The 18,676-nt window shown below is 40.3% G+C and overlaps 2 protein-coding genes and 1 long non-coding RNA gene across 4 annotated transcripts; 2 read left to right on the top strand and 1 right to left on the bottom strand.

Annotated features, from left to right (window-relative positions):
- Positions 1-3,303: 3,303 nt before the first annotated feature.
- LOC131320239 (probable clathrin assembly protein At4g32285) lies at positions 3,304-6,515 on the top strand. Its single transcript, XM_058350878.1, has 2 exons — positions 3,304-3,624; positions 4,337-6,515. Exon 2 carries the CDS (start codon positions 4,381-4,383, stop codon positions 6,265-6,267), a length of 1,887 nt encoding a protein of 628 aa, XP_058206861.1. The 5' UTR covers positions 3,304-3,624; positions 4,337-4,380; the 3' UTR covers positions 6,268-6,515.
- Positions 6,516-14,457: 7,942 nt separating this feature from the next.
- On the top strand, positions 14,458-17,083 carry LOC131320243 (uncharacterized). 2 transcript variants are annotated; one of them, XM_058350884.1, is made up of 4 exons: positions 14,458-14,880; positions 15,133-15,247; positions 15,833-15,947; positions 16,071-17,083. In XM_058350884.1, the coding sequence occupies exons 1-4, from the start codon at positions 14,780-14,782 to the stop codon at positions 16,997-16,999; spliced, it is 1,260 nt and encodes a 419-aa protein (XP_058206867.1). In that variant the 5' UTR covers positions 14,458-14,779; the 3' UTR covers positions 17,000-17,083. The 2 variants fall into 2 exon arrangements, with proteins under 2 accessions (XP_058206867.1, XP_058206868.1); XM_058350885.1 differs by lacking the exon at positions 15,133-15,247.
- LOC131320252 (uncharacterized) lies at positions 16,639-17,822 on the bottom strand. Its single transcript, XR_009198166.1, has 2 exons — positions 17,366-17,822; positions 16,639-17,286 (listed from the first exon to the last, which is right to left on the bottom strand). It is a non-coding gene; the product is annotated as an uncharacterized LOC131320252 (long non-coding RNA).
- Positions 17,823-18,676: the final 854 nt, after the last annotated feature.

Raw genomic sequence — 18,676 nt, 5'->3', positions numbered from 1 at the left:
AATTTAATTTTCTTCCTACTTTTATTTTCTCTTACCCTTTCTTTTAATCTCTTTTCTATGTTAAAAAGCCAAACAAAAAAAAAATATATTTTTCCTACCAATCTCTTTTTGCTTTCTCCCTCCTATTTACTATTAAATTCTCTTCCTTTTCTAAGTTCCAAACACAAGTCTATGCCTCTTACTTAGGATTCTCTTCTCTCTTAAACCTATATAACCTAAAACACCGAATCCAACTCACTTTCAAGAAAGTAAGTATCAACCACCTTTTCATATAATTAAAAACTCATAACCTCACACTATTAAAGAATGTTATTTAACCACATCAAGTGGTAATTGGCTCTCATCCATTTTTTTTTCCTATGAGACAAGATACGCTACCGTATCCGTATACTGCTATGAAAATGAAAGTTGGAATTCCGTTCTGTTTAGATATACGTGTGCACATAAGATAGGAATTTTGAATATCAAGGGAGTCTAGTGTAACTATGAACAAAATGGTAAAGTTTAGTGTAATTTTACGAAACCTCATGAGAGGTCAACTCACACTACCTTAGCCACCAAGAGTTGTCCCTTTGCTTTGGCTACACTCTTTCCTTTTTTTCACTTTTGCCCATTGGAATGATCACAAATGTTTATCAATCATTTTTTTATGACTTTATGTCCAGCCCAGCTTGCATACTAATTTCAAAGTTATGAAGTTAACGATGGTGCAAATATTTGACTTTGTTGTACTCAAAATGTGATCTCATGGAAGACAAACATTATTATTTTTTCGTACCCACAAGTCAAAGCCCTTGAGATAATTAAGTTTGCATGACGATAAGCATAGAAATCTATTATTGGAATCATTATTTAGATCACTTTGAGCAACGCTGCACAGGCCTTCCATATATACTTCGCATTTGTTGAGGAACCATCATAAGATGTGTAAAACCTTGCCCACACAAGTATTTGATGAGAGAGTCGCCGGAGCATTGCTCTAGAAGCACAAATAATCTCTCCGATTAATTGTTATTGCTACGTTTCAGATGCAAAATGGGAGGCAAATTAAGTATTTAATATTTTTCTTTGGTTTAGAAAAAAAAATTAGACCGTCGTAGAATTAGTGACAATGAAAACAGTGGCAAGTAGAAAATTTATAGTTTGCTAAGGCGTAATTATAAAGTTATAACCAATGTAAGGAAATTAACCCCCCCCCCCCCCAAAAAAAAAAAAAAATATCACAATCAATTGATAGAAATAATCGTTGACCGTAAAAGTGATGGTTTATTATTTTTAACAACTTTGTGTAAAAACAATGTACGAGTAGTATATGTAGTCTAGTAGGGGTGTTTTCGTGAGAAGGCTTTGATTATGACCAGTGGCCTAACATAAAATTTCTGAATACATATGTGTTTTTAAAAAAAATTAAAATCCAATTGATCCCAACTAATAAGATAACTGGATTTGAAAAAATCATATTTAAGACAAATCAAATCTATATACCAAAATCTATCTCTACTTATATATTGCAATAAGAAAATACATTCTTGAAATCTGTTTTATTCCATTTTTTATTTCCATTGGCGTGCATAGCACAGGTCATGGTAGTACGATAGTGACCCTTCGAGATCAGAGCAAAGGAACATAAGAACAATGCCGTCTAACGGGTTCCACCCACAAATTGTGAGATGTTTCTTGTTTTTAAAAAATTCATTTGTACTATGTAATATTATATAGACCAAAGTGACTTTAAGAAAAAAGAGCCATGATAGCACCAAATGGCGTCAATGTTTTGATTGGTATTTTTTAAAAATGTTTTGCCTCTAAGAGTATACATAGACTATCCTCAAGACAGCCAAAAGAAGGTTTTTAGATCTTAAAAGAAAAGATATTCGAAGGAGTCACACTAGTTGCATATCCCGTAATTTATGGGATGATTATAATTTGAAAAAGAAAGGTTTAATCTTATACTCTTTTTTTGGGTATTCTCTCTTCAAATTTAGAATATAAAAAAATGCTAAACATTTTAATTGACTACATGAATATATATACCATCTTGTGCATTCGAACAATTAAGGTGACATAAGGACATCTAAAAAATATTTCTTTACTCATCATTGACTGAGTGCTGACAATGCATTAGTTCATGTGGTAGGCCGAACCCGAGATTGGGCCTGTGGTTGGCCCACAAAAGGGAAGCGGGCGGAGCCAGAGGCTGCCCTTTCTTGGCTGGCCCTGCATACGTCGCCTAGGTTGAGACCTAGCGTAGCGAAGAGGCCGGCCGAGCGGAGGTGGGCCGGATCAAAGGGTCCGACTCGTCGGTTTACAGTCCAATTTGCTAGCCTAGCGTCCGAGCCTTTGCGTCGGGCTTGTGGGCCTGGTTGGTCGGTCGGATCGGTTTAACTCGTTCAAAGGCCACATGGAGGTTCTTCTTCTTGTTTCCAGAGAGGACTGAAATGTCTAAGAAGGAAGGCGGTTATTTGTAACGTCATGGGCATGTGCCATATGTCACGGTCACTTTGAGCTTGGAGAGCAAATACGTTCGCCTATATAAGTGAGGGATAAAACCCTAGAGAAGGTACACAACCCGACATCACTCTGAAATTACTCTCTCTCATGTATTCTAACTTGCTCGTCGGAGGGGCGAGAGGCGGCCAACCACCTCACGCGGTCACGCCTTGGTGCAGGTTCCCAACAGAGCAAAGGAGGGGCAATCCGGAGAAGTTGTGAAGAGAAGACACCACCCACAATTGGCGCCGTTGCCGGGATCACTTCCCTATACTTTGGAGTGCCGACAATGCATTAGTTCATTTGAATCAAGTACCTTATTACTTTCATTGCAAATTACTTTAATAACTCATGATTAGAATTTTATAATTGAAGTCGTAAAACCAAAAAAGTTTTTTATGAAAGGGTTAAAAGATTTCCATTCTTTTTTTTATAAATGCACTTCATCTTTTGTTTTTTTGTAAATTTTTTATATTTAATTTTTCAATAAAAACCAAAAAGTAGAGTGTGAAAATTATTTCCCTTTTATGAAATTGCATTTAAACTATTAAACATTTCAGGTTGCAAACCATTTTTTTGCTTGTTTATAACAACTACGAGAGCATGATAAAATACAACCGGCGGTTTGAATATCTTTAGCCAGAAATATACGTAGTAGTAGTAAATAAAAAAAATACTTATTTGAACGGTTCAAAATTCAAATCAAGTCGAACTGGGGCAGTAGTACAATATCTTGAAACTAAAGGGAGGTAAACGGAAAATCTCGGCCGGGGTTTAAAAGATATTTGGCGTTACTGAGCAAAAGCTTAGACCATTAAACACGCGGTTTCGTCCCCTCCCCTGTTTCTTCCTTCGATAAGGAAGGAGAGAGAGAGAGAGAGAGAGAGAGAGAGAGAGAGTACCCTGTACCCCGTATCTATACATAAAGAGAAAGCTCTATATATGTACATACATCCACAGAGAGAGAGAGAAGTGAGGGAGAGAGAAGTGAGAGCTCTGCTAGTACGGCCGTGATTGCTGGACATAATTCCTCGCCATCTCCGCCTTCGACATTAGTCCACTGATCATCATCGCTCATTTCCCTCCATAGATTCGACCCTTTTATTCTCTAGATCTCATAACAGACCCAAAAAGGTAGAACATTTTTTTTTCTCCATCTACGGACATATCCATATCTGTAGCTGTATCCGTAATTATACCCATGTCTTACACACGTGTACGCACACGCTTCGAAGAAGTGGTGTTTATATCTAGATCAGAAATGGTAATTCTCTAGCTTCAATTCACGTATATGCATCACTTCATGTCTAGATCCCAAATGGTAATTCTCTAGTTCTCAGTCTTACCTTATTTATGTGCGTATGTGTATATAGTTGTCTATCTATCAGATCAGGGTTGCCAGGTTGAAGGGTTGAGGTTGTCTTCGGGATCATGACCGTGCAGCTGCCCTATCCCAAGATTCAAATTGTTAATTATAGAAGCTTTTGTCTCAAAAACTTTAAAATTATTTTAAGTTCGTCAGCTCAATATCATTTGAATGTAACACTAGTCCAAGCAAGAGTTTTTGAAAAATAATGTTATCTTTAGCAATATTTCTATATCATACAACAGTATTAATACAATTTGTACTTATCACGTTACAATTTCCTTCAATGTTAGCTCAGCCTATCTTAAAATCTTGTGTCCGTCCTGGGGATCAACCCCAATGATCATAACCTGTTTAAGGGTTAAGGTTGTATTGTTGGACTCCACTGCTAACCATTTTGTCCCATTTATCTGCATCTGCATCTGCATCCATAGATACGCACTCGCATAATTGTCTAATTTTAGACCTTTTCACGAACAGAGAAGGGGCTATCAACCAGTGGTTAAAGGGGGTGGGTTGTGGCAATGGCATCCAGCACGATTCGCAAGGCAATAGGCGCCGTGAAGGACCAAACGAGTATCAGCTTAGCCAAAGTGGCTGGAACTGTGGCCCCGGACCTCGAAGTACTGGTGGTGAAGGCGACGAGCCACGATGAAGAACCTGCCGATGAGAAGTACATTAGGGAAATTCTATACCTCATGCAGCACTCAAAGGGTTATGTTAATGCTTTTGTGTTTGCGATTTCGAAGAGGTTGAGCAAAACTCGTGATTGGATTGTGGCATTGAAGGCCTTAATGCTTGTGCATCGAATGATGGTTGATGGGGGCCCTTTTATAGGGGAGGAGATTATGTATGCGAGTCGAAGGGGGACAAGGGTTTTGAACATGTCTGGTTTTCGCGATGAGGCTCACTCGAATTCTTGGGATCATTCCAGTTTTGTGAGGACTTACGCATCTTACCTCGATGAGAAGCTTGAATTCATGGTGTATGAGAGGAAATTGAGTGGTGTTGATGGGAGGAAAAATGAAGATGGTTACGGGTATGGAGAATTCAGGGATGAACCGGCTTATGGGATGAATGGGAAGTCGACGTCTTATGGTGATTTGAACGAATCCGTTGTTAGAGAGCAGCGAAAAGAGAAAATCCCACTTAGGGAAATGAAGCCTGAGAGGGTTTTGGAGAGGCTGAATGAGTTGCTAAGGCTTCTTGATCGATTCTTGGCGTGCAAGCCAACAGGCATGGCGAAGAATAGTAGGACGGTGCTTGTTGCTCAGTACCCAGTTGTGAGGGAGAGTTTTAGGCTTTATGGTGATATATGTGAGGTTTTGGGGGTTTTATTAGACAGGTTTTTGGAGATGGAGTATGTTGATTGTGTTAAGGCTTTTGATGCTTATGTTAATTCAGCAAAGATGATTGATCAGCTTGCAGCCTATTATGGTTGGTGTAAGGATATAGGGGTTGCAAGGTCATCAGAGTACCCTGAAGTGCAGAAAATTTCTGATAAGCTTTTGGGGACACTTGAGGGGTTTGTGAGGGAAAAAGCAAATAGACCGAAAAGCCCAGAGAGGCGTAGGGAAGATAGTTCAGCAGTCGTGAAAGAGGAGCCAATACAGGATATGAATGAAATAAAGGCGCTTCCTGCACCAGAAAATCACACTCCAGCACCTCAACCTCCACCTGAGCCACAACCCAAGCCAAAATCTCAGCATGTAACGGAGGACTTAGTGAATTTGAAGGATGGTGTGTCCGCTCAGGAGCAAAACAACAAATTGGCATTGGCTTTGTTTTCTGGCCCACCCAATTCCAATCCAAACGGCTCTTGGGAAGTATTCCCTTCAGATGGAGAACCTGAAGTAACCTCAGCGTGGCAAACACCAGCGGCTGAGAGTGGCAAAGAAGGTTGGGAATTGGCCTTGGTGGAGTCTACTAGTAACCTTTCAAAGCAGAAGGCTAACTTAGCAGGTGGTTTTGATTCGCTATTGTTGAATGGTATCTATGATCAGGGAGCGGTGAGGCAGCATGTGAGCAATGCTCAGTTAAATGGTGGGAGTGCAAGCAGCGTAGCATTGCCTGGCGCGGGGAAGAGTGCAACACCTGTCCTTGCATTGCCAGCCCCTGATGGTACGTTCCAAATGGTGGGAAATCAGGACCCATTTGCAGCGTCCTTAACGGTGCCACCTCCTGCATATGTGCAGATTGCTGATATGGAGAAGAAGCAGAATTTGCTTGTCCAAGAACAACTTCTTTGGCAGCAGTATGGCAGTAGTGGGATGCAAGGGCAGCTGGGTTTGGCCAAGATTGCTGGAGGTGGTGGTTTCTATGGCCCTGGTTCACAACCAATGATGCCTTATGGAATGCCAACGGTGACTGGCATGGGTCCGGCTGGAGGGTACTACTACCCAACCTACTGATGGCTTTCCGGAGGAGTGATTTTTGGGATATGATGTTGGTAAAAATTTACTCTTTTAATGCTTGTTTGAAATATTTCTGATATTATCTATGCTTCATCCTAATGTTCCATTGGTGTTGAAGCTATCTATCTACATAAGAGGCTAGAAGAGGCCACACAAGAGAACATGAGCGTTTGTTTTGGTGTCTCTATGTTTAATGGTTTTCCGTTCATACAGGAAATGAATATATGTTGACGGAGTTTCTTTCATTTTCAACCTGCATCAATTGTTAGGTAGATTGCTTCTGGTTTTATTCAATTTTGTCACCAAATTGGTGGGGAGATCAGAACAAGGAACTTCCATGGTCTGTTTTTGCTTGTAACTAGCCAATTATCAAGGCTATTCCTTGGTTAAGTCAGTACCCTGAAATCTTGTAGTATAAAATTGCGAGTTCTATTATTAATCGCCGGCATTGGATGAGGTCAATGCAATACTCCAATCAACTGAATTGGTCCTTTTTGACTGGTTTGTGGTCGTTGGCCCCTAATGACATCTTCTTATTTCTTTGATGGCATCTACTAGAAACCCTTGACCACCCTTGTGTCTGTGGATTCAACATCTAACACTAACAGGAAAGAGGCATATGGATGTCACACAGAAATTTGACTCAGTCCACCTTTTTTTTGGTTGGTCTGTACATTCTTGACCTTTTTATGGGTTCCATTTGGTTTGTATTTCAGATGGGATCTAAACCACTTGGGGCTAGCCCAGTGCTAGGAACTCAGATTTCCCTTAAGAAGGTTTTTAGAGTTTCGATCTTGTTATGCGGTTGAAGCTACCACTTCTAGAATGCAAGCTTATCCTTGACTTTTTCTGGGTCATAACGTTGCCAAGTCTTGTTTAAAAGGTGCACGGGCCAAGGGATTCGAAAGCAATAAGGCTTATCCAAGTTTCAAGGAAATAGGGTTTTGTTGCTTCACCCGTCTTGGCGTAGCGTCTTGGAGTCTTGTCGCTTTGCTGTCTTTCGTAAGACATTTGCATTGGGCCTAGATCACTAATCCATTTTGAGTACCTCCACTGGATAGACCTCAACTGAAAATTGAAGAGTAACGACGACGACTGATGGAGTTCGGTAGTTCCTCAAATAAGATTATTGACTCTAGATGTATCCTAATATGGAGAAGACAAAATTGCTTTGAAGCACCGACAGAACCAGAAGCGCCCCTTGCCTCAAAGAGAGGAGGACGGGTTATTCACTTTTGATTTAATGGTCAAGAGTTAAATTGAGCCTTGTTATCTTGAGTAGCCACTAGGCTAATTGAAATCCAATCAATGGAACATTCTTCTGAACTGGAGACGGAAGCAAGCGTCCAAGAAAAGCAAGTCACAGGGGAAGCCATTCTTCTTGGCTTTTGATAAATGCATTCCACTTCTTGGCTTCTTTTTTTTTATCGTGGAAGTTGTGGACTCACGCTCTATCGAGTTGTTGGGTGTGATTCCCGTTCCCTTTTTTTCCGTAGATGTAGGCTAGTGTGGGAACTAATGCCAGTGAAAAGAAAAAAGATGCGATATGCAGTCATAAGCCCTCTTCTTCTTTTTTTCCCGGGAACTATATTACATTAAGATAACAGAGTTACAAGAGTGTTGTAGTTTTACAAGAGGAACAGCCAAGCTACAGCTATCAGACAACAAAACATTAGCCAAAAAGATAGGGGGTGAACTATATACAACAAAACCATGTTGCCCTAGGGCTGCGCGTTTGGCCAACACATCCGTGGCATGGTTGGCCTCGCGGTAACAAAAGTTCAGCTTCAAACTAGTGAAGCTACGCACCAGAGAGAGAGAGAGACCGCTCCAGAAGGCCCTGCAGACGCCCCGCATGGACTTGCTTCCTGCAAAACGCATTGAAAACAAAGCGAGAATCAGTTTACACATAATAAGCCCTTCTACGTGCACAGATACCCACCATTCGTGAATTGTCTTTGTCATCATGAGTATGTCGTGCCTGTATTTATTTGGTGGTTAAACTGGTGAAACAACGAGGAGGAAGCGTTTGTATTCGTTTTATTAGGTATTTGGTTGTCGAGGGAAACATTTAAGGAAATCGAAATTTGGAGTCTCTCGTTTTCCCTTTCATTTGGGACATCTAAATGTAATTAGTTAGCTTATTCTATAAATGTCAGCAACAAAGCAAGGGAGTCAATATTTATTGATTTATTTTGATCCTCAAAAGGGTGGAGGGGGCAACCAGCGTAGCAATCCCCCTTGGCCGTGACCATAGGGGCTCTCTGCCCCCTGATGAAATGTCTAGTTCGAGCTATAGGTACTGTCTGGGAGGACGGGCCATCACCATGGCACCACCTGGTGCACAATTGGCATAAGCTCCCCTTCTCAATGGTCCAAAGACTCATCTGCAGACGTGAATCCAAGCCACCTGTCGGGACACGAACCAACGTTTCCGTTGAGGAGGTTAGTAAACCCTGCCAACTGGGCTACCATCTTAGTGGTAAGCGTAACGACCCTGAATTTTGGTCAATAAAAATTTCGTTAAATATTTGAATTTTATTTAAATTACTTATTTTCTCTTGAGTGTTATATGATTTCTTGTTAATATTCGTCGCAGTTAGATTTTGGTCCTTGGATAAACTCTTGACTAGAAAAACCTACGTGACCAATTTAGTTAATTTCAACCGAATACTTGGAGGAACCGAGCAACCAACTCACCTAGTTACTAGATGAACCTTTTGGACCTTTTGAAACTCTTGAACCTTTCTCTTTACCCATTGGTCCATAATGGTTAGGGTAATCTTTGTCCTTTGGACAATAGGCCCCCCATTTAAATATTTTGGTAAAATACAAAATATAATATTTTAATGGTTTATAAAAACATGTGCTAGTACTTATATGCATTGTTTATTGGGGATTCTCCCACCCCTCCATTATCCATTGGATAATAACCACAAGGGTAATTTTTGTCCATTGGATAATAAACTTTTTATTATAAAAGTACATGTAGTCTTTTCAAAATTTTATTTTAATAAAAGGTACTTGTACTCTTTTGTTCAATGGTTATTAACCGCAAGGGAAACTATTATCCATTGGGTAATAACCGTTAGGGAAGTTAGTAACCATTGGGTAATAAAGTCTTTTGACCAAATAAAGTACCGATGTGACTAGGGAACCTTCCAATAAAGTTGATGTGACTAGTCAACCTTTTCAAACCCTAGAAATTACTTATTTATTTCTTTTTATTAATTTGATTTTATTCTTTGTCCTTTGGACAATAAAAGTTAGGGGAACTATTATCTATTGGATAATAGAAACCCAATTCTTTATATTAAATGGGTTTAAAGAAAGATTTGGACAAAGTACTATTATAGATTTTTATAAAATTACTTTAAGGTACCTTTTTGATTATTTTACTATAAAAAGTTTCCTTGTAGCTATTATCCATTGGACAATAAATGTTAGGGGATTTATTATCCATTAGGTAATAGATTTATTCTTTCACCAAGTACATGGGTTTAATAAACTAGTCTTTTTCAAAAACCCCATGGGATGAGGTACAAATATTTTATTATGCTAGTACTTAGTAGCCTTAAAACCTAAGTTTTCCTAAGTACCCTTAATATTATTTTGTATTGGGGTTTTGTACCCAATTGGATTTGTTTAATGGGAGGTGTGATCTACCTAGATTACAAAGTACCCTAATTTATTTATTAAATCAACATGTGCCTAATTGTATTTCTTTAATAGGATTTTTGATTTGGAAAATCTTGTACTTTCTTATTCTTTCTTATGTGTGTGTGTATATATATGCGCATATATATATATATATATGTAGTACTAGGAGAGAGAGAGAGAGAGAGAGAGGCCGAGAGAGAGAGAGCCGAGAGAGAGATAGGAGAGAGAGAGAGGGAGAGATTTTGTTGTACTTTCTTGACCTTCCATGATCCTTCCTTGATCTTTCTTCATCCTTGGAGAATCTTTTCCCTAACCAAACTTAACTCTCCATTGTACTTCTATATTTGTTTAGCACAAAATCTTGTACCCATTGTCTCCAAATCTTTCAACAAATCTCCCATAATCCCATCCAAGGACAAATCTTAGCCATGCAAGCCTACCTTTTAGCCAAACTTAGCCATGCAAGCCTAGGGTTAGACTTTGATCTTTCAAAGATTACATGCCATGTGTCAAAATTTGAGGTAGAGAGAGAGAGGGGGGGGCCGGCCATGAGAGGGAGGGAGAGCCCAAGAATTTTGCCTATAAATAGCAAGCCATCCCATGCCATTGAACTCACACCTTCACCTAGCAACTTCTCTCTCTAGAAAATTAGTGTTCTTTCTTTGTTCTTGCTTTTGTTCTTCTTGTTCTTGAGTTGTTCTTGAGTTCTTCAAGAAACTCAATCTAAGCCGCCACTAAACCGCCACTCGACCACCCTTCGATCCAAAAGTAGTAGTAGTATTAGTCAAGTAGAAGTTTCGAGAGAAACCTTTCTCTTTCGAAGCTACCGGAGACTACCGTAGGAAGTTACTCCGCCCGACCACCGACGTACTTTCCGTAGCCGACTACCGCCAAGAAGAACGGTAGATTATCCCTATCTACTACTCCTAATTATATGTAGTTCATCCTTACGTACTTATCGTTTGATTAGAAATATTCGTATTTTGATCTTTAAGATAGTTATGAGTATGCGTATATGAATTACTTGTATTACTTGTGGTATGTGATAAAGCATAAGTGATTTCACTCCAAAGACGTCCGTACATGTGGCGTTGTGCTTTGAATAAAGCATAAGTGATACACTCCAAAGGTGTCCGTACATGTGGCGTTATGCTATGAGTAGTAATTGAGCGTGATGAGTAATATAGAATTGGATGATCTTGTTAGGATGATTCTTGCTTACGTTTGTTCTACCGCGGAGTCTTTGTATGTAAACGAGACACGAGAACCGAGAAAGTAGAAACATGACACCTAGGGTGTGGTTAATTAAAAGAAATGTTTTCCGAGAAAGGAAATATTTTGAAACTACATAATGACCGATTTTGGGAGACATTATGTGAGTCGTGTGCGTGTGTAAAAGAAACGTTTGAAAAGGCTGAAATGTTTTGAAAACCGCAACGTGGCCGGACTTGGTAGCCCATTGCGTGAATTGTGAAAACCACAATGTGGCCGGACGTGGTAGCCTATTGTGTGGTGTGTGTTTTGTGTGTGTTCCAATGGGAATCCGGGAAAAGCGGAACCATTGTGAGGTTGTGTGTGTTCCAATGGAGATCCGGAATAGCGGAACCATTGTGAGGTTGTGTGGAACCATTGTGAGGTTGCGTGTGTTCCAATGGAGATCCGGAATAGCGGAACCATTGTGAGGTTGTGTGTGTTCCAATGGGAATCCGGGACAAGCGGAACCATTGTGAGGTTGTGTGTGTTCCAATGGGAATCCGGGAAAAGCGGAACCATTGTGAGGTTGTGTGTGTTCCAATGGGAATCCGGGAATAGCGGAACCATTGTGAGGTTGTGTGCGTTCCCATGGGAACCCGGACCGGCGGAACCATGGTGAGGTATGGCTTGGTTATCCGCGGAGAGGAGCCAATGCAATTGTGTGCCAATGGGAACCCGGCGCGGCGGAACCATTGTGAGGATACTCGGGAGACCGGCGCGGCGGAACCGAGGTTGGGTGTGTTAAAAACAAATTTTGGAAACCGCAATTGTGGCCGGACGTGGTAGCTCATTGTGTGGAGTGTGTTTTGTGTTTGTTCCAATGAGATCCGGGAAAAACGGAACCATTGTGAGGTTGAGTGTGTAGCTTGGTTATCCGCGGTACGGAGCCAATGCAATATTGTGTGAGTTAAACAAATGATTTTTGAAAGATTGTTTTGTAAGGAAAAATGTTGACACGGTCTACGATGAGTTGCGTAGGAGAAAACTCTGAAATCTTGGACACCAACGATAGTTGATTAACGAATGTGGATGTGTCATTGTTAAGCTGCGTATATATGTATCATGTGGAAATCGATGTGTTATTATTTCCTGTTGTTTTAAGTTATGGGTTAGCGGGTATGGGATTACTCTGTTGAGCTTTGTAGCTCACGGTGTTGCCTTTTGGCGACCCTGACATATTATATCGGTGGCGACGCTGGTATAATGTGTCAGACTTTGTAGATGATCAGGGTAAGCAGATCACCGTGGAGGCTTTGGAGCTGAGGAGCTGGCAAGAATGGAGGAGCTGAGGAGCTGTAGCTAGGAACCCTAGAATCCCCCTCCGTTTATGTAAATATTGAACTCTTGAGAGAGTTTTGTTGTAATAACGAGCCACACTCCATTTGATTTTATGAATAAAATTGTCTTCTTAACGTACCCAAAATTCGGGGCGTTACAGTAAGGGAGTCAATATGACCTCGTTGTTTGATACAATGAATGTTTTAATGGTGGTTTTTTGGGATAATAAATGTGAAAATTATTCAATACTCATGAATATATGAAGAGAAATTGATAAAGAGATGAAAGTAACAATTAATTGAAAATGAAACTTATCGAAAGCCGTGCCAAGAGCGAGCGAAAGATTTTTGGAACCCTGCGTGTACAAAGCCACTCCGCATTCTACAACCACAATGGATTCATGTCAATTGCTGACACGTTTAACTCTAATTAAATAGATATTATTTAAAAAGTACCTTATAGTATTTCTTTATAGATCTCAAAGGACAAGTTTTTGTAGTGACCACTTTTCAATGACAAAACAAAAGTGGTTATTTTCGGTGCTCCTAACCAACCCAAAGTTTTCTACTCCTATTATTTTTGTGTAATATAAACTATAAAATTGCAAATACAAGGTGTACGTAACAATTGTACTCTAGGAATCAATTAAATTCTTAATTCTTTAAAAAAAAAATTTCTACTACTTTGTTAGAAAGATGAAACGTAGGATTCATTTATTATGTAAATTTTTCCAAGTCATCGCATAATTTGCACTTACGTGGATAATGAGTTTCTATATTACGCTATGAACGCGCGGTATAGTGCATGACGTTCATAGAAACTTTATCATTGTGATTTGAACCGTATAATTTGCAGAGCGGTTCAACACTTAAATATGGGACATCTAATTTAGTTAAGCTTATTCTGGATTTATCAGGAAGCCATGACAGTACTTACTATTTCATATTTTATTTTCTTCATTTGGAAAATATTGGTCAAAGACCGACCCTTTTGTTACAAAAAAAAAGAAAAAAGATTGATCAGTCACAATTCCGAAAACGAAAGGTGAGATGAATCTATTATAATCTCAAAAGATTACAAAAGTCCGATGAACTTCATTTTTCAGATAAATTCAGTCAACAAATTCTATAAATTGAACAGTTGAAATCACGATGATAGAAATCTCATTTAAATCTACCGAGGTACGGAGTACTCTTATACGCAGAGTGCATCGGTGCACTACGGAGATTGGGAGTTGGGGGAGTTGTTGTCCCTTTAAGGAATAGCAGCCTGCTGTCTTGGTCAAGAGGGCCGTGCTCCAGTCTCGTTTTAATGATTGGAAATGTTCACTTCGTAGAGCTCGTTGAGTTGAACAAGTACGTAAAAAATCAGCTCGATCGGATATCATTAAGTACCTAATCGAAACCTTTTTGTCTTGAAAAGAATAGATCTGAAACACTTGATCAAATCTACTAGAACCCATCATTGACAAGTTATATGTGTTCCGATCAGGCACTTAATGATATCCGATCAAACTGATTTTTTTGCGTACTTGTTCAACTCGATGAGCTCTACGAGGTGAACGTTTTTGATCATCGGAATAAGACCGGAGCGGGACTCCCTTGGCCGGGACAGCACGCTGCTGTCCCTTCAAGGGACAGCAGCTCCCCCCAGTCCTACGGAGACTGACTTGTCGCACACTTGTGTTGTGTAGGCAAACGGACAAACCGGAAAGAGTACCATTTTTTGATACGAGCTGCAGCTCAGCCTAGGCACCCAACATGTGGAAAATGGTGGGTCTCGATCCCCCGTTATCCTGCACTGTTGCACAGACAGCGAAAGAGAGAGAGAGAGAGAGAGAGAGAGTGTGTGTGTGTGTGTGAAGGAGAGAGAGAGGGAGAGAGAGAGGTCCCCAAATGCCCAAAACGCAATAAAGACAGTTTCTGAATGGTGACTTGTGAGGGTGGGGTTATTTCGCACAGGGATGGGAGAGAGAGAGACTGAGAGAGGGCAGAGACATATCACACCATTGGTAAAACAGTACTACATAATTGAATCCCAAGGACAAAACAAAAGTAAATGTGAAAAGAGCATCTCTCTCTCTCTCTCTCTCTCTAAAAAGTACGATTGCTACTGGGGATTGGAAGTGGTGAAGGGAAAAAGCAGATTTCTCACACATCCATGTTGAGAACCTGCCTTCTACTGTAAAAAGCAGATTTCTCCCTCCCTTTCTCTCCTATCCTTTCTCTCTCCACATTTCCCCTGGGTCCGAACTCAACAACATACACGGCCTGTAGGCCCTTGAATCATTTCTCTCTAATTATACAGTAATTTGAAGATGCCGAGGCCAGGGCCAAGACCCTACGAGTGCGTGAGGAGAGCTTGGCACAGCGATAGACACCAACCAATGAGAGGTTCCGTCATTCAGCAGATTTTCAGGTACTAGGTAGTGTTTGTTTCGAGCTTGTCTTCTATTTTTGGGGCACTTCTGTTGATGCCCTCAATGTGTTCGATTAGGGTTGTCTATGGGTTGTATGTTAGAAGCTTGGGTGTTGTGTGAAGTTTTATGAATGCCCTCTTTGCGTTAGGTTAGGGTTTTCCCGGGTAGTGTTTGGTGTCAAGCTTGTTTTCTGTTTTAGAGTGTGTTTTTTGTGAAGTTTGACCGTATGCCCACCATGTGTTTGAATTTAGGGCTGTCCAAGAGAGTCATAGCCCTGTCACTAAGAAGAACAAAGAATGGCAAGAGAAGCTGCCTATTGTGGTATTGAAAGCAGAGGAAATCATATACTCCAAAGCCAATTCTGAGGTTTTACTTCTTCTTTACAGATATTATCGACCATCTCCAGTCCTTAGGCGCTTTTTGGAACTTGTGGAAAGAGAGGGAAGAGAAGAGAAAATAATTAAGAGGAAAAGAGGGAAAATGTTGTGCCCTTAATATTTTGGCATTTTCTCTTCTCCTCTCTCAAACCAAACAAGGGAAGTGGAAATTTTTGAACTTTTCTCTCCCTAGTCTGTTTTCCCTCAAAATGAGTATACATTTTGTCAAGGGCTTGATCTGATATGAACCACTACAATGGTTCTTCATCCAATCGAATGTATCCTAAAAGGTCATTTGATTTCAATCTATCCTCTCTTAAACATTTCATCAATAAAAGGTTCCACGTGTTTTCCCCAAACCTCCTTTCATAACATTTGGTGGAAAACTTGTTTCTTCCGGGATTTGATTAAAAAAAAAAGAGTTTTTCCTTAATTTAGTATCACTGTGGTGAAAGGATTTGATAAAAGATTTGGTGCATGATTGGAGATGCCTTGATATGGGTTAGCATTGATTATGACTTCATACGTTGGTTTGGAGTACATAAGTTTCGAACACTGTTGTTCCTTTGCTTAGGCTGAGTACATGGATCTTGCAACATTATGGGACCGGGTTAATGATGCCATTAATACGATCATTAAGAGAGATGAAAGCACCGAAACGGGAGATCTCTTGCCCCCATGCGTTGAAGGTGATTATCCATAAATTACCACTTTAGCTAGTGAAAACATTTACTGTTATGAATATTTTTGAAATGATTAATTTAATTTTTGCGTCTTGTTGTTTGTTTGTGCCCCTTTCACCTGATGTTCAGCTGCCCTTAATTTGGGTTGTGTTCCAGTAAGAGCATCCCGAAGCCAACGAAATGCTAATCCAAGAAGTTACCTTGGCCAGAAAACTCAAGATCCTAATAACACTACCAATGAGTGGAACCCCCAGTCACTACCTCTCCACTCTGGCAATCTATTAACCTCCCCAAGGCCCATATCCATGAATTCAACTCAATCTAATACAACTATGACACAAAGCAATAGCTGTAATAACCACATTACTCATTGCAATTTTCCTTCTCCATGTGTGGAAGTTCCTCCTCCCAGCAACCACCAGTTTATCCCTGTGGAAAGTAACACCTCCCCAAATGTCGGTTTGGTTTATCCCTTGTACTATGGGACCCAGTTCCAACCCGAATTGCCCCAGTCAACCTTCCAAGTCCCTAGAAACCCCAATGCCATATTCGTTGGTAGACCAATTTTCCCATCAATCGCAGAGACAACTAAAAAGGGTTTCTTGCAAAACCTGCTTTCCTGTGAGAGGGATGAAAATACTTCAAACAGAGTCAGACAAGCAGATTCCAGAAAGCACCATGGGAAGGCACCTGAAACGGGGTTTGACTTATCGTTACGTTTGGGGTTGTTTAAAGAACCGTGCATCAAACCGGGAAGAGTTGTGGCTCATGACACTCCTACAGTTGATGTAAGCAGTTCTCAGGAGGGGATCATGTTCACTAATCTGTCTCCCCACCAAAACAAGGAGTTTTCATTCTTTCCTGTGGATATTGCTAATGATCCCTTTGAGTCCCATAGAAGTCGGTGGAATTCTGAGGGTGGAGGTCAGAATGTGGAAGCAGCTACCAGAAAGCGTAAAGCACAGTTACATGAAAATCTTGAGGATGGGTTATTTTTCTCACAACCAGAGCTCAGATCCAGCCAGTTTGTTGGTCGAATGAAAAGGCCAGGTTCGTAGTTTTAGTTTTTGGAATGTAACGTACAATTTTTGGAAATAACAATTTTGCATATATATCTTTGGCTCCTCCAATATTCATGTACATTTTTATTGTGAACTTGCGTGCTGTTGATGAGTTCCCAGTTGCAAGGGTGTGCCAAAGAAGTAAGTTTTGCAAATTCTGCAAATAATTTGTGAAAATAAGATGAAGACAACATAGCATCTAAGAAGAACCAGAAACGGTAGCCGGTAGGGTTTAGATTAGCATTGCAGGTTGCTATGAAACTTCATTATTTCAATCGAACTACCTCTTGTCCTTAAATTCAGACCAAGAAATAGCCGAGTGGAAAGAGCTTGGCTTACGTTGACATCATAACAGTGAGCTACGAACGGAAACGCCAAAGATTTGTACCTTAAGTCGGACACGCGAGGGACATGTTAGAGGTTGGAATGTAATTTTGAAAAGTTTGGTGGGTCAAAGTTGTCATGGATTATTCCTTAACTACTTATCTTGGGATGGAAGTTTTTTAAATATGTTTATAGTGGTGTTAGTACACATATTAGTTTTCTTATGTCTAAAATAGCTTAGTGATTAACCCCAAATCCTATTAAAAGAATGGTTCTTTGATCAATGCAGAGTACAGTAAACAAATCCCACAATCTGTGATCAATCAGATTACTTTGTTATACTCGAACAAATCACAAAATTGAAGGTTTATACAAACTGAATCCTAAAACCACTGCCACTGGCAAGAAATCTGCTATAGATATAAGGGAGACTGATTTACATGTGACTCACGAGAGAGACGGCCAAGGCCAACAGAACCACTGAGAAGGCCCCAGCGGCAAGTGGTGAAGCGCCGTTGCTGCCAGTGGTGATTTCCAACTTCTGGCCCGGAGAGCAGTGGGAATCGATGGTGCAGATGTAGTAGTGGGTGACGTTGGACTCAAGAGTGAAGTTAGCCGGGCTGGTGGTTTGGGTCGTGCCAAAGACGAAGTTTGCGGTGCAATTGTTGAATTGATCCTTGGGGTACTCTGGCCACGTCTTGTGTACCGGTCCAGTTTGAATACTGAAAGAAGAGAGAGAAGAACAACACATTAATAATGGAACTCAACGTGTTTTCGTTTCCAAAAAAGAAAAAAGAAAAAGGGTTTTCGTTTCCATTTTCGTATAACGAAATACGAACAAGTTATATACAACTTATACTAAAAGTTCACTTTAATTTTTTTAGCATGCTTAATGGGTACTTATATTCGTGCTTCAATTTTTCCCTTTAGGGGAATAAAGCTGTGTTGGTACACCATTGGCACTGCCTGAATAGGACCACAGTAAGAGGGAAGAAAGAACATACATGCATGCTATGTGTTTGAAACTTGTCAATTTTAACTGAAAAGCTAGATAGAGTGGTCTGTTAGAGCATCTCCACTGCAGAACCAGGGGCAGCAAGGTGCTGTCCCAGCTTTGCGGGGCCCGCTTAGGTCTTGTTTCGATGATCGGAAACGTTCACATCGTAGAGCTCGTCGAGTCCATTAAAAAAATCAGCTCGATCAGATATCATTAAGTGCCTGATTCGAACACATACAACTTGCCAATAATGGAATCCAGTGGATTTGATCCAGTGTTTCAGATCCACTCTTTCCAAAATAAAAATGTTTCAATCAGGCACTTAATGATATCCGATCGAGCTGATTTTTTAC

This window comes from Rhododendron vialii, chromosome 3a (genome assembly GCF_030253575.1).
Source record: "Rhododendron vialii isolate Sample 1 chromosome 3a, ASM3025357v1".
Taxonomy (NCBI): domain Eukaryota; kingdom Viridiplantae; phylum Streptophyta; class Magnoliopsida; order Ericales; family Ericaceae; genus Rhododendron; species Rhododendron vialii.
This window is presented reverse-complemented; position numbering and strand designations above follow the sequence as displayed.

Coding starts and splice junctions, on each gene's coding strand:
- LOC131320239 (XM_058350878.1), top strand. CDS start 4,381: ATGGCATCCAGCACGATTCGCAAGGCAATAGGCGCCGTGAAGGACCAA.
- LOC131320243 (XM_058350884.1), top strand. CDS start 14,780: ATGCCGAGGCCAGGGCCAAGACCCTACGAGTGCGTGAGGAGAGCTTGG. Junction 14,881..15,132: donor GTCATTCAGCAGATTTTCAG/GTACTAGGTAGT, acceptor GTTTGAATTTAG/GGCTGTCCAAGAGAGTCATA. Junction 15,248..15,832: donor ACTCCAAAGCCAATTCTGAG/GTTTTACTTCTT, acceptor TCCTTTGCTTAG/GCTGAGTACATGGATCTTGC.